The 11,668-nt window shown below is 41.7% G+C and overlaps 1 protein-coding gene across 3 annotated transcripts in view; it reads left to right on the forward strand.

Moving 5' to 3' along the window:
* The window catches only part of HEPACAM2 (HEPACAM family member 2), a 30,802-nt gene that overhangs the window by 17,203 nt on the left and 1,931 nt on the right, over window positions 1–11,668 (forward strand). The window contains exons 5-9 of one of the 3 annotated variants that reach the window (XM_073333951.1): window positions 3,733–3,858; window positions 3,942–3,966; window positions 4,097–4,134; window positions 4,717–4,790; window positions 6,291–6,403. In XM_073333951.1, the coding sequence (XP_073190052.1) occupies window positions 3,733–3,858; window positions 3,942–3,966; window positions 4,097–4,134; window positions 4,717–4,790; window positions 6,291–6,403 (376 nt within the window). Of the gene's footprint in view, window positions 1–3,732; window positions 3,859–3,941; window positions 3,967–4,096; window positions 4,135–4,716; window positions 4,791–6,290; window positions 6,408–11,668 lie in introns of those variants that run through there. The other 2 variants (XM_073333952.1, XM_073333953.1) reach the window with 2 other exon arrangements.

Raw genomic sequence — 11,668 nt, forward strand, 5'->3', positions numbered from 1 at the left:
ATATGTGATTAGTCACTTAAATCATATGATATTGTTTCAAATTCCTAACTGCAAGCTTGAAACATTTTTAACACTGAAGAATAGCAAATATCACATCTAATAGTGCTACAGTTTATAAAACTGGAGTTTGTGAACATTTCCATTAATAAACCATCAGTCAACAGAATACTTCTGGATATGTAACCCATTGTTCAGTGTATATCACACATCGTTCTCACCCGGGCTATGAGTGTGTCACAGTGGTCAGCTAGGAAACTTAGTACTTTATCTCAAGCTGTAGCAACACATACCCTCAGCTCTGGAGATCTTGGTTCAGTCCCTAATGATGACTGATATGCTGTATTATTACAATCATATATAATATGACCCAAAAATATATCCATTAATCATTTTTTGTCATATTTGGCATGACTACTGGGAGCAATGCTGCACCTGTTCCTAATCCACATTGGTTTCACTTCTCCCAGAGTCATTCTTTATTTTTGACTGGCACCCTTCAGTCTGGAAACAGTCTGCTAATTACTGTCATTATAATTCTTGACCCTATTAGCAATGCCAAAATGGAACCACTGCACTTTACAAGCTATGGCATATGGTTATAATATTACTGCATGTAATCAAACACATTTGCTGCTGTGTGATGCCATGGATACCCCATCTCTCTTTTATATTTGCACTTGGTGAGATATTTCATTTTATTTATTTAACTAAGAACAGGCTCTTTGAGAGACAAATAACATTTGCACTGGTACCTGGCAAGTTAGCCTTTCACGAGTTAACTGGAAAATATACCCAGCACAAGTACTGCCGGTAAGTTGCAGTTCTTTTCAGAGGTCTGCTCCAAACAGGAGACCTAATGAGCTACAGGGAGGGGAAGAACAAGGATTATCTAAAAACTGGATACAAATCTTTTGTATTTAAATATAATGGGAGTGAAATACTCCATCTTTGAGAACACAGCAGATTTTATTTACATGTGGTTTGCTGCAAACAGGAATTGGCTTCCTCAAAGTTTAATGCAAGATGAAGAGTCTTTGGGTACGTCTAATCTGTAATTAAACACCTGCGGCTGGCCTATGTCAGCTGACTGGGGGTTGCGGGGCTCAAACTACAGGGCTGTTTAATTGCAGTGTAGACTTTTGGTCTTGGGCTGGAGCCTCAGCTCTGGAACCCTCCCCCGAACCCAAACATCTACACCTCAATTAAACAACCTCATACCCAAAGTCCCACGAGCTCAAGTCAGCTGACACAGGCCAGTTGTGGGTGTTTAATTGCTGTGTAAACATACCCTTAACACGTAAATCTATTGAAACACATTGATGGGAACCCAGGCAAGGAAATTAAGTTATGACTCCCTCTGTATCTAGGCATTGCAGTATATGTGCCACTCTGAATATGCAGCTCCAGCACGTAGGCTCAACATGGAATGGCTTTAACACAGCATTTACTGACAGTCGGAATGTTCTGTTAATACAGTCTTGTTGATTCTTTAACTGGAGTAAAATGTTTCCATTGTAAAAACAATCATATCACACGTCCGGTAAGACTATTGTTACATGAGAAAGTATCCTATGAGTCATGACTAGGCCGAATTATAGCTCTGGATCTCCAGGGAGCAACAGACTGCTCCCTTCGTTTTCGACATGGGGGAAATCAGTGCCCCAAAGAGGGTGAGGAAGAGGCAGGGCCTGTGCACTGGCACAAACAAGGCCAGAAAACTAAATTACTGACAAAAATTCCCCTCATGGTTTTGATTTCAGTGCTGTGACTGAAATGAGGAAGTCCATAGTTCTCTGGTTTGGAAACTGAATGGCAAAGTTCAACTCCAAATCTTTCCGAGCAACATTTCTTGCTATGCATAAACATAAAATAGCTGCAAAACAAAACGAAGACATAGTCTATAACAAGAGCTAATGAGTGTGGTCACCCTCCAGCTACACATGGGAGAGTGAAACTGCATGGAGAAACACCATTTTATCCTCTTGAAATTAGATCAGATAGTTACAGTAAGTCTTTCCCAATAGCTTTACCCTACTCACCTGTTAAATAATAAAACCAGATGTTCAGTCTCTTGACCCGAGACAACTATAAATAATTTTCTCCCTATTTCACGGTGTGTCCAAAACACTTGAACTACTGATTTTCTCTGAATTGTAGATTATAAAGTGCTTGTCAAACTCCCTGTTACGTATGTACCCCAGACTAAGGCAAACTTCTGCCCTGGGCACCGCTGGGTGTCATACAGACAGCACTGGGACTCCAACTCGCAGGGTGCATACTGCCCGAGTCAGCCAAAGCTCCTCCTGAGCTTCCCTGGGAGCACACACCAGAGGGGTAGCTCTAGTAGCCTTAGAGAGACTGCAGTGGACTCACTGCTCTGTGCCCATCTAGTCTGTTAGCCAGGACACAGGAGTATGAGACAGCTAGTGCCAAAGGGGATGCTCGTAAGGTTCAGGGACCAGGCTCCCTGATGAGATCTTTGCAAGGCCCCTTATCTATGCAGGGCTTAGCCTGAATCTGGCTCTGCATTTCAGAGTTGTGCTTCCTGCTTCAGGAAATGATTCTGCAATCATAGAATCATAGAATATCAGGGTTGGAAGGGACCCCAGAAGGTCATCTAGTCCAACCCCCTGCTCAAAGCAGGACCAATTCCCAGTTAAATCATCCCAGCCAGGGCTTTGTCAAGCCTGACCTTAAAAACCTCTAAGGAAGGAGATTCTACCACCTCCCTAGGTAACGCATTCCAGTGTTTCACCACCCTCTTAGTGAAAAAGTTTTTCCTAATATCCAATCTAAACCTCCCCCAATCATTATTGAGTAAGTGGCCGATAGAAGACAAATTTTAGAAAAAAGAAGCCCTGCAGGATGGGAATGACAAGACTCCTATTGACTTCAGTGGGGACAGGATATCCCCCCCCGCCAGTATGTTTAGGAGAGAACTTTTTAGTAGCTGTCAAATTCTGGTCTTGATTTGCAGACACAATGATTTAATAGTATGTTATTGTCTAATAATTACTGTATACTACCATGAAGACAATGATAAAAACACAAACAGTTCTATGTTCATTTTAATTAAAGTATCTCTGTTTAGAAAGTGGTAGTAACCCAGGAAGGGAAAGAGAACGTGGTCTTACAGAGTTGATGTATCTGAGTCTTGTACATAGTGCTTAGATACTATGGTGATGGGCACATAAAAAGTGTATATTTTATAATTACAATTTATACAGGAAGAAGGGTTTTGCGGTTAATGCACAGGATTTGAACTAAGAAAAACTGGTTTCTAGTCCCAACTCCACTATTGATTTCCTGTGTAACTTTGATCAAATAATCTATTCCCTCTGGGGCTCCATCTCCCTGTACATAGGACAGGACTATTTACATACTTCCTCGTGGAGCTGTGAGGCTAAATTCAAAAATACTTGTAAGATGCACTTTTTTTCGCATTTGGTGCTGTTTGCCATAACGTTCATAGTGGCCTCCACCTAGTTACCGGTACCATACATGTTTTGGAATGGTTTCTGCATATAATTATTGTGCCAAGTTGCCATTTCAGGTATGTCTTTGAAAAACATTGTATTACCTAGTTCACAATAATTCAAGAGTTACCTGTTTGCAAGGCTTGCGGGCCACAAATCATGTCTGGAGACACTACTTCAGCGAAGATTCAATAACATGTTATATATAGTGAAGGACTAGCTATGAAGGCTATGAATCTGTTCTTCTTTGGCACAGGACTGGAGAAGCTTGCCCAGAAAGGAAAATCTTTGTCACCTCTAGCAGTAATAACAGGAATTTCATTATTTTTGATCCTATCTATGTCCCTTCTATTCTTATGGAAAAGATATCAGCCACATAAAGGTGGGTAAAACTTAAACACACTCCAGATGCATTTTCTGGACATTATAACAAAAAGGTTGATTTTCCTTTATCTCTTTTTTCAGTTTTACAACGGAAGCTGCAGAGCAGGTAATAAAATAAATCATTACTATGGCTTTGTGTCTTTCCCAAAAAAGGAGAGGGGGTTTTTTTGGTTTCGGGCTATATTTCTTTTCTTTACCCGTGAGATCAAACTGAAAGTCATGTTTATGTTTTCTAGGCCTGGAGCAGATTACAGAAAGGCACAGACATTCTCAGGTAATGTTAAAGAATGAAACAGGAGCATAAGGCCAAATTCAAGCCCCCTAGCCCCTGCTGAACAGGGCTGGGCCTCTTCATAGTGCCATGGGGGAAAGTACTGGATCATGCCAGTGGTCAGATACTTTGGTGCTGAGCATGATATAAATACTGAGATAGATTAGTTAAATTAGATTGAATCTTCCTTCCATAAACCATGGAGCAGCAATAGAGATGCTTCACTAGCTACATGGGTATTCCCCAGCATAGGGAAATTGCTCCTCATAGACCAGTGTAGGGAGAATGTGAAAGGTGGCTTAGTGAAGGGGGATGGCCAGAGTATTACTGCTCTCCAGTTATCTTCAACGGTGTAATGGCCCCCCTTGGATGCAGCCAAGAATAGTTTAAACATCAGTGTGGCAGCTCTAAGTTTTGAGAACTGAGCCAGCCCTAGCGGTGGGGTGGAACAGTAGAAGACAGAAGCAGAACTTTCAAAGTCTCCGAATCCAGGGGGGTTCAAAATTAGGCCGAATGCCCATCCATAATGAAATGTTCCTGTTTGCATTTATGTTACCTATTAATAATTTCTTTTTTTAATTTTAGGGCATGAAAATGCTATGGATGACTTTGGAATATATGAATTTATCGCTTTTCCAGACCCCACGGGTGTTCCTACGGTATGTGTTTTACCAGTAAATCAGTAGCCAACCAATTAAGGCTCTATTTCATTCACTAAAATGTATGTAGTATTTACACTAGAATCTCTATGCAACTTGCTCAAAAGGGCCACATGAGATGCCTCTTTGGAGGTATTTCAATGACTTATTCATCAGCACTGTTACTCACTGTGTTTATTTACATCAATGTCAAGCAGCAGAGACATGCCCAGGTTCAAAGCGGTGCAAAGAAGTTAGTTCTGTTAAGCAATCCTGCATTTAGGCTACATCTAAACTACAGCAGTCACAGCAGCACAGCTGCACTGTTGCAACTGCACCACTGTAGCACTTGTGGTGGAGATGCACTAAGCCAACAGGAGAGAGCTCTCCCATCAGCTTACTATAGCTATCATCCAATCCAGAGGCAGGAGTTGTCAGTGGGAGAAGCTCTCCCACGACATAGTGTTGTCTACACCAGCGCTTAGGTCAATGAAACTTACATCGCTCAGGGATGTGTATTATTCACATCCCTGAGTGACGTAAGTTATACCAAAGTAACTGTAGTGTAGACAAGGAAAACAATTTTTAACATCAAGTGTCTAGATAACAGTAGGCCACTCCAAGGGTGAAAGCGTTAAAGAAGGAAGAAGAGCATCTGTGAGTGTTCATGAAGATAGGAGGGACGTCAGGACTAGGGTGGGAGTCAGGGGTTTAAGACCCACTTCAGCAAGGTTCTTAACACACAAGTAGACCCATTGATTTCACTAGGGCTAGTCATGTCTCATAGTCAGACACGTGTTTAAATACCTTACAGAGTCAGGGCCTTGGAGAGTGAAGGAGGAGAGACTGTACACCAGAGAATTAGAATTAGAGGCAGTGGGCTGGACTCTGGAACTGGAGCAACTCCACTACCTTCAGTGCAGTCACTCTGGATTTACACCAGTGTGGCTGAGATCAGTATTTAACCCACTGCAGTCATATTGCTCAGTAGGAAAGGGACACAGAGGTGAAAGATGAATCGTTAAGAATTGGAGTTTGGGAGTATGCAGATTGAGTAAACTCTGTATTGATGAGGGCTGAATCTAGACGTTGTAGACTGCACACTGCCCTGACTTTCTTAGCTTTTTTTTTTTTTATGTATCCTGAATCATCTCACTGACTACTTTTGTCCTTTGTCCCCAGCTTTTAATTCACCAGCTTATTTCTCCCTTTATTATTTGTGGTACAGTAATGTAAAGCACTTTTTACCCTACATGCAATAGGGGCATCCTAAAATTTCTGGGTTTCTAACTGCATTTAAGTCTGTGAAATGCCATATTGTAAGTATGATAAAATTCCCTTCCTCAACAATCAAATTGAAACTAATTAAATTGAGCTATGCAATGTGAACAAAATCAGTGGAGAACATCTCTCCTAAAAAAAAGGGGGGGGGAAGGGAGGGAAGGTTATTCTGTACGTTTCGTTCCTGCACCAGCTTTTCCCGTCTGTACTCATAGCAAAAATATTGCCCGTTACTTTTAGGTTCCAAGTCCATCTGTTTCTGGCTCTGGCTTTGTCCAAGGGCAGGATTTACACAGTACAGTTTATGAAATTATTCAGCATATTCCAGAGCAACAACAGGAAGATCATCAAGAGTAAGTCCCTATATGCACTAATATGGTAACTCAAAGACTTAGAGACAAATCCAGAAGTGATTGGCAAGACTGTGTAAATTACATGTTGGTAAATGAGTGAGCGTCAGAGGGAGCGCAAGAGAATCTAAGGGTATGGCTACACTACAAAATTAAGTCAACCTAAGCTATGTTTTTGTACAGCCATTGCAGTAATTAAATTGTTTTTGGAGGTCCACACTACATTCCTTGTGTCAGCGGTGTGTCCTCGCCAGAAGCACTTGCACCAATTTAACTGTCAGTGTGGGGCATTGTGGAACGGCTTCTGAAAGGCAGCAGCAGTCAGTGTAAACAATGCAGTGTCTACAGTGACACTGCGTTGACCTAACTACATCGACTTATGCGCTGCGCCTCTCACGGAGGTTGAGTTATTAAGTTAGTTCAGTGGGCGAGTTACATCACTGGGAGCTACCTTTTAGAGGATGCTTACAGAGTTAGGTTGATGTAAGCTGCCTTGTATAGACCTGACTCTGTAGCCCAGTGCTAAGTTGGCATGATGTGCACCATAAGGGATGTGAGGGAAGAAGGTGTAAGTTACATTGACTCTCCCTGCATACTCCCTCAGAGGCTCTTCTCAAAATTTGCCCCTTAGTCTCACCACACTTGCTTATCTGTGGAAAACTGGGGCCAAGATTTTCAAGCACAGAAATTTAAATGAAGGCTCCTAAATCCATAGTGAGGCACATACATGAGCGGCCACATTTTCACACCTGCTGAGCACCCAGCAATAACCATTGAGATCAAATCATTCTCAATTTAATCCTTGGCTTCTCTTTCAGGCCTGTCAACAAGTATACCAATTGTAGGGGTGGGTTTTGCAATGTAGAAATTGGTCCACTAAGAACCCTGCCAACTTAATAAACTTCATTGGTCATTGCACAGCCACAAGATGATGACAGCATTTGGTTCCCAGTACCCTGGGCTGGATTTAAACCAATGATTTAGACGCATAATTGTTCTGTATTCTATTAGCCCAAGCCATGCAGTACACTGGATTGGAAATCTCTAACAAGTTTTGCTGAGCTGAACGCTAGGCAGGTGACACCACCTTTTCGTTTACACAGCCAATGTCAAGGTTGTCTTGTTTTCTGTCAAAGTTCCATAAAACTTCTTGAAATACTAGAGTGCAAAAGAATTCTGTGCACTTCAAGTGATTACAGATACAGCTGCCTTAAATCACTTTGTGAATATCTATATTCTTTCTTATTCAACATATATTTGCTCTGCACAGAATATTAACAACAGCACACAATAACTTCTTGGGTAACAACAGAAGTTACAGCCCCATTATGTTATATTTTTATCCTACTATTGTGTATTCAGTTATGGTTGAAAGGAAGCAACCATAAATCTATTAATTGATTTTGTGACCTCAGTGTCTGTGACTATATTAGTATAGAGTGCTTATAAGATTAAAGTCTTTAAGGATCACATTTTCAAAAGTGCACACTTCGATTCTGCACTCAAACATGGAGCAGTGTGTGCAAATGCAAAAAAAAAGGGGGGGAGTAATATTGAAATAACAGTTGTTTGCCTAGAGCTATTCATTTTACATCTTAGGTACACATTTTTGAAAATGTAACTTAAATATGTAAAATACCAAATTAATTTGTGCATGTCCAGGATGACCAATGATCTTATCTTTCCCTTGTTATCCTTCCTCTTGCAGCCTCCTCGCATGTGCGCACACACACACACACACACACACTCTAGCATGCCCCCTCCAAAAAAAGGAGAGTGAATTCCTGTTATAAGATGACATCGCCTAAACTTCATGGAAGTTTGTCTTTGAATCCAAGCATCACAGTTAAAACCCTTCTTTTAGTTATGAGGATAAATATGGACAACCACATTTTGATTGCTCTAGCTCATCGCTACAACAAGATTTAGAAAACAAAACTTCTCAAATAAGACAGCAGCACAGAAGGAAAATTTCCATTTTACAAAGCCAGAATTAATATACCCAGCAGAACTCATGTCCAGGCAGGTTAGTCAGGTTAGAAATGATACTGTTGCAAGCTTTCAAATTCCTAATCTGCAGCCAAGTGATCCATAAAGCCATGCATAAATCAGGGAAATGAGTCCCATGGTTGTCCTTACAACCAAATGCTTCAGTGATCAGTATAAGCAAGGGGCTAAAACATCAGAACAGGAAAGGGCTTTGGAAAAGTAATTTCAGATTCCCATAGCTCAAATGATCAATTTAAGCAGTGATCGCCAGAACTGAATTCCACTGTACTGATGATCAGTCATATGCAGTCAGTTTTGTTCTTGTGGCATGACAGATGAAATGGCACTGAACTTACTTGGAGGGGGGAAGAAACTGCGCCAACCACTCAATTCGTGCAGGAATAACCCATTTCAATGTAATAGCCAAAGAGGTGAAATGAAAGGGACCCAAATGGGCTATTAAGTCAAAACGCTGTTTTACTCAGGCTACACCTTCACTACAGCAGTTACAGTAGAGCAGCTGCGCTGCTGCAGTGTTTGTTGTGGAGAGCCTCTAAGCAGACAGGAGAGATGATTCACAACCCTGAGCAACTGAGTTATATCGAAGTAACGTGTAGTGTAGACAAAGTCTCAGATTCTGAATGGTTCTGGCCCAAGGTGCTTCTTGAAAGAAAAATGATTCGATATTCTTTATATAAATGTATTAAAATTAATAAACAAGCAAAAAAAAAAGTCAAGAAAACATATCACTAGGACTCAACTACTACAAACTTTACCAAACTAAGGACTAATTAATACAATTATCAAACTGCAATCAATCAATGGCAAAGGCAATGAATTAATATAAAAATCAAATTAGTTAGCTCTTGCAATTGATACAGCACATAATTAATCCTTTCAAATCCTAAACAGGAATCTGAGAAGGTGGTGGCCCATTTGTGCATATCCCAACTAAAGAACTTTTAATCCTAGCAGTATAATTAGGTTTTCATGGTTAAATAACATAATTCTGAGACCCAAATACCTGGTTATGTCTGATTTACAATCTCAAAGCCAATCAAAGCCTTCTCCTTGGATTTTAAGATAATTTTCCTAGCCTGTTGCTTTGATCGTGCTACCCTGCTTTTTTCATCCCTCCACTGGCATCTTCTTTATCGCATCAAACGTAAGCTACTTGTCTTCATTTCCAAGGCCCTTCATGGCCTATCCCCATCTCTCATGCAGTAGTGAAGGTCAGCTCCTACCTCACATCAGCTCATGATCCCAGCCTCCATCTCCCATTTGTTAAATATTCAAACAGGCACCTTCATGCTTTCACCCATGGTGCCCCTCACACTTGCATCTGCAAGCTACATCATTAGCTTCTTTCAACGTCCCCTTCAAACTCTCCTCTGCCATGAGGCATACAAAAACTTAACAGTGGTTAGGCTGCTGGTGTGCTGAGACCACTGCCTATCATGCTGACCAATATAGTCTCATTGTTTCCTTGTACTCTCCTGTAGGTCCATCTGTATCAGTCTGTAGTCTCTGGTTTTATACTTAGTCTGTGAGTTCTTTGGGGCAGGGACTGTCTTTGTTTTGTGTCTGTACAGCACCTAGCACAAAGGGATCCTGATCCATGACTGGGGCTCCTTGGCACTATGACAATACAAATTGATAATAAATAATACAGTGGTGACTAAAGCTGTTCGTCTCGCCATGCCCAGCAGAAATCTCAGTGAAACTTTATTCCTTTTTGAATAAAGTAAGTTCATGGAGGATAGGTCCATCAATGGCTATTAGCCAGGATGGGCAGGGATGGTGTCCCTAGCCTCTGTTTGTCAGAAGCTGGGAATGGGTGACAGGGGATGGATCACCTGTTCTGTTCATTTCCTCTGGGGCACCTGGCATTGGCCACTGTTGGAAGACAGGATACTGGGCTAGATGGAGCTTTGGTCTGACCCAGTATGACCATTCTTATGACAAAACTGTCTGATAAGCAAAAATTTAATACTCTTGCCCAATAATTTGCATATAAGAGTTTTACAATTTCTCAGGATTCCAGCACAGAACTCTTTTATAAGTAGCATTCAAGAGACAGCGATTAGTGTGATTTTAACCTGGGGAATATTTCTTTCTAGCATCTTCCCTTAGGGCGTTACAGGTGCTCGCACATGCATTCGCACACCCACATCCTAAAACCCTAAAAGTCTAGGATTTCTCCCAGCTTCTTAAGCAAAAGAAACAGGTAAAACACTTTTTTTAAAAGGGCTCCGATTCATTAGCTCTCAGTCTTCGGACTCACGTTGTCATCAGAGCTTTTGCCATTGCAGGACCAGGCAAGGTAATAGATGGATCAGCACTGTTATGCACTGCCAGAAACTGGGACTGGACAACGGGATGAATCACTAGAAATTGCCCTGTTCTGTTCATTCCGTCTGAAGCATCTGATATTGGCCATTGTCAGAAGACAGGATACTGCACTAGGTGGACCATTGCTCTGACCCAGTATGGCCATTCTTATGCAAGCAAGGTTTCACAAATGGTGAGACTTCAGGCTGGTGTAGCCCATAGCAATAGTCTTCACCTCTTCCTTCTATAGGTGACCAGCCTGGGAAAGCAGGAGGGTTAGCTTCTTCAAGTGTCTTTGCTGGTCCAAAAAAACATAAGGCCTTCTGTTTTGATAGAGATAGCTTCCCGATGAGGGCATTATGGTATGATTGTACGCTTATGTACAGGGTAATGTCTAGGAACTTGGAGTACATCTACGCATGGAGCTGGGCATGCGATTCCCAGCTCAAGGAGACATACCAGTGCTAGCTGTCATCAAGCCAGTGCACTAAAAATAGAATGTAGCCATGGCAGGGTGACCAGCAGGATGGCCTAGCCACTCAAGTACGTATCAAGGATCTCAGATGGGCACGCGAGGTGATTAGCCTGTCCTGCAGCTTGCGCTGCCATGGCTACATTCTATTTTTAGTGCATGAGACCTTGCACAAGTATTTTCTCCTCAAGCCAGGAATCACACCCCCAGCTCCAAGCGTAAACATACCCTACAAGGCTTTGACTTGAAGAAACTGCTTGATGAGAGAGGACAGTACATATGGAGAAAGGAATAAAGCGTGAATGTTGCACTCTCTCGGCTCTCTCTCTTTTCATGCTTGAACACTGACCACCTTCTGTCTTGACCTTCATTCGCTTCACCTTACAAACCTCCCTTTGAGGTCTTCAAGCAAAGCCAGGTGTGAAGAACGACTGGGACTCCAACCATCTGGGCCAATCAAGTTGAAAAGATGCAAT

The sequence above is a fragment of the Lepidochelys kempii genome, chromosome 2 (assembly GCF_965140285.1).
Source record: "Lepidochelys kempii isolate rLepKem1 chromosome 2, rLepKem1.hap1, whole genome shotgun sequence".
Classification (NCBI taxonomy): domain Eukaryota; kingdom Metazoa; phylum Chordata; order Testudines; family Cheloniidae; genus Lepidochelys; species Lepidochelys kempii.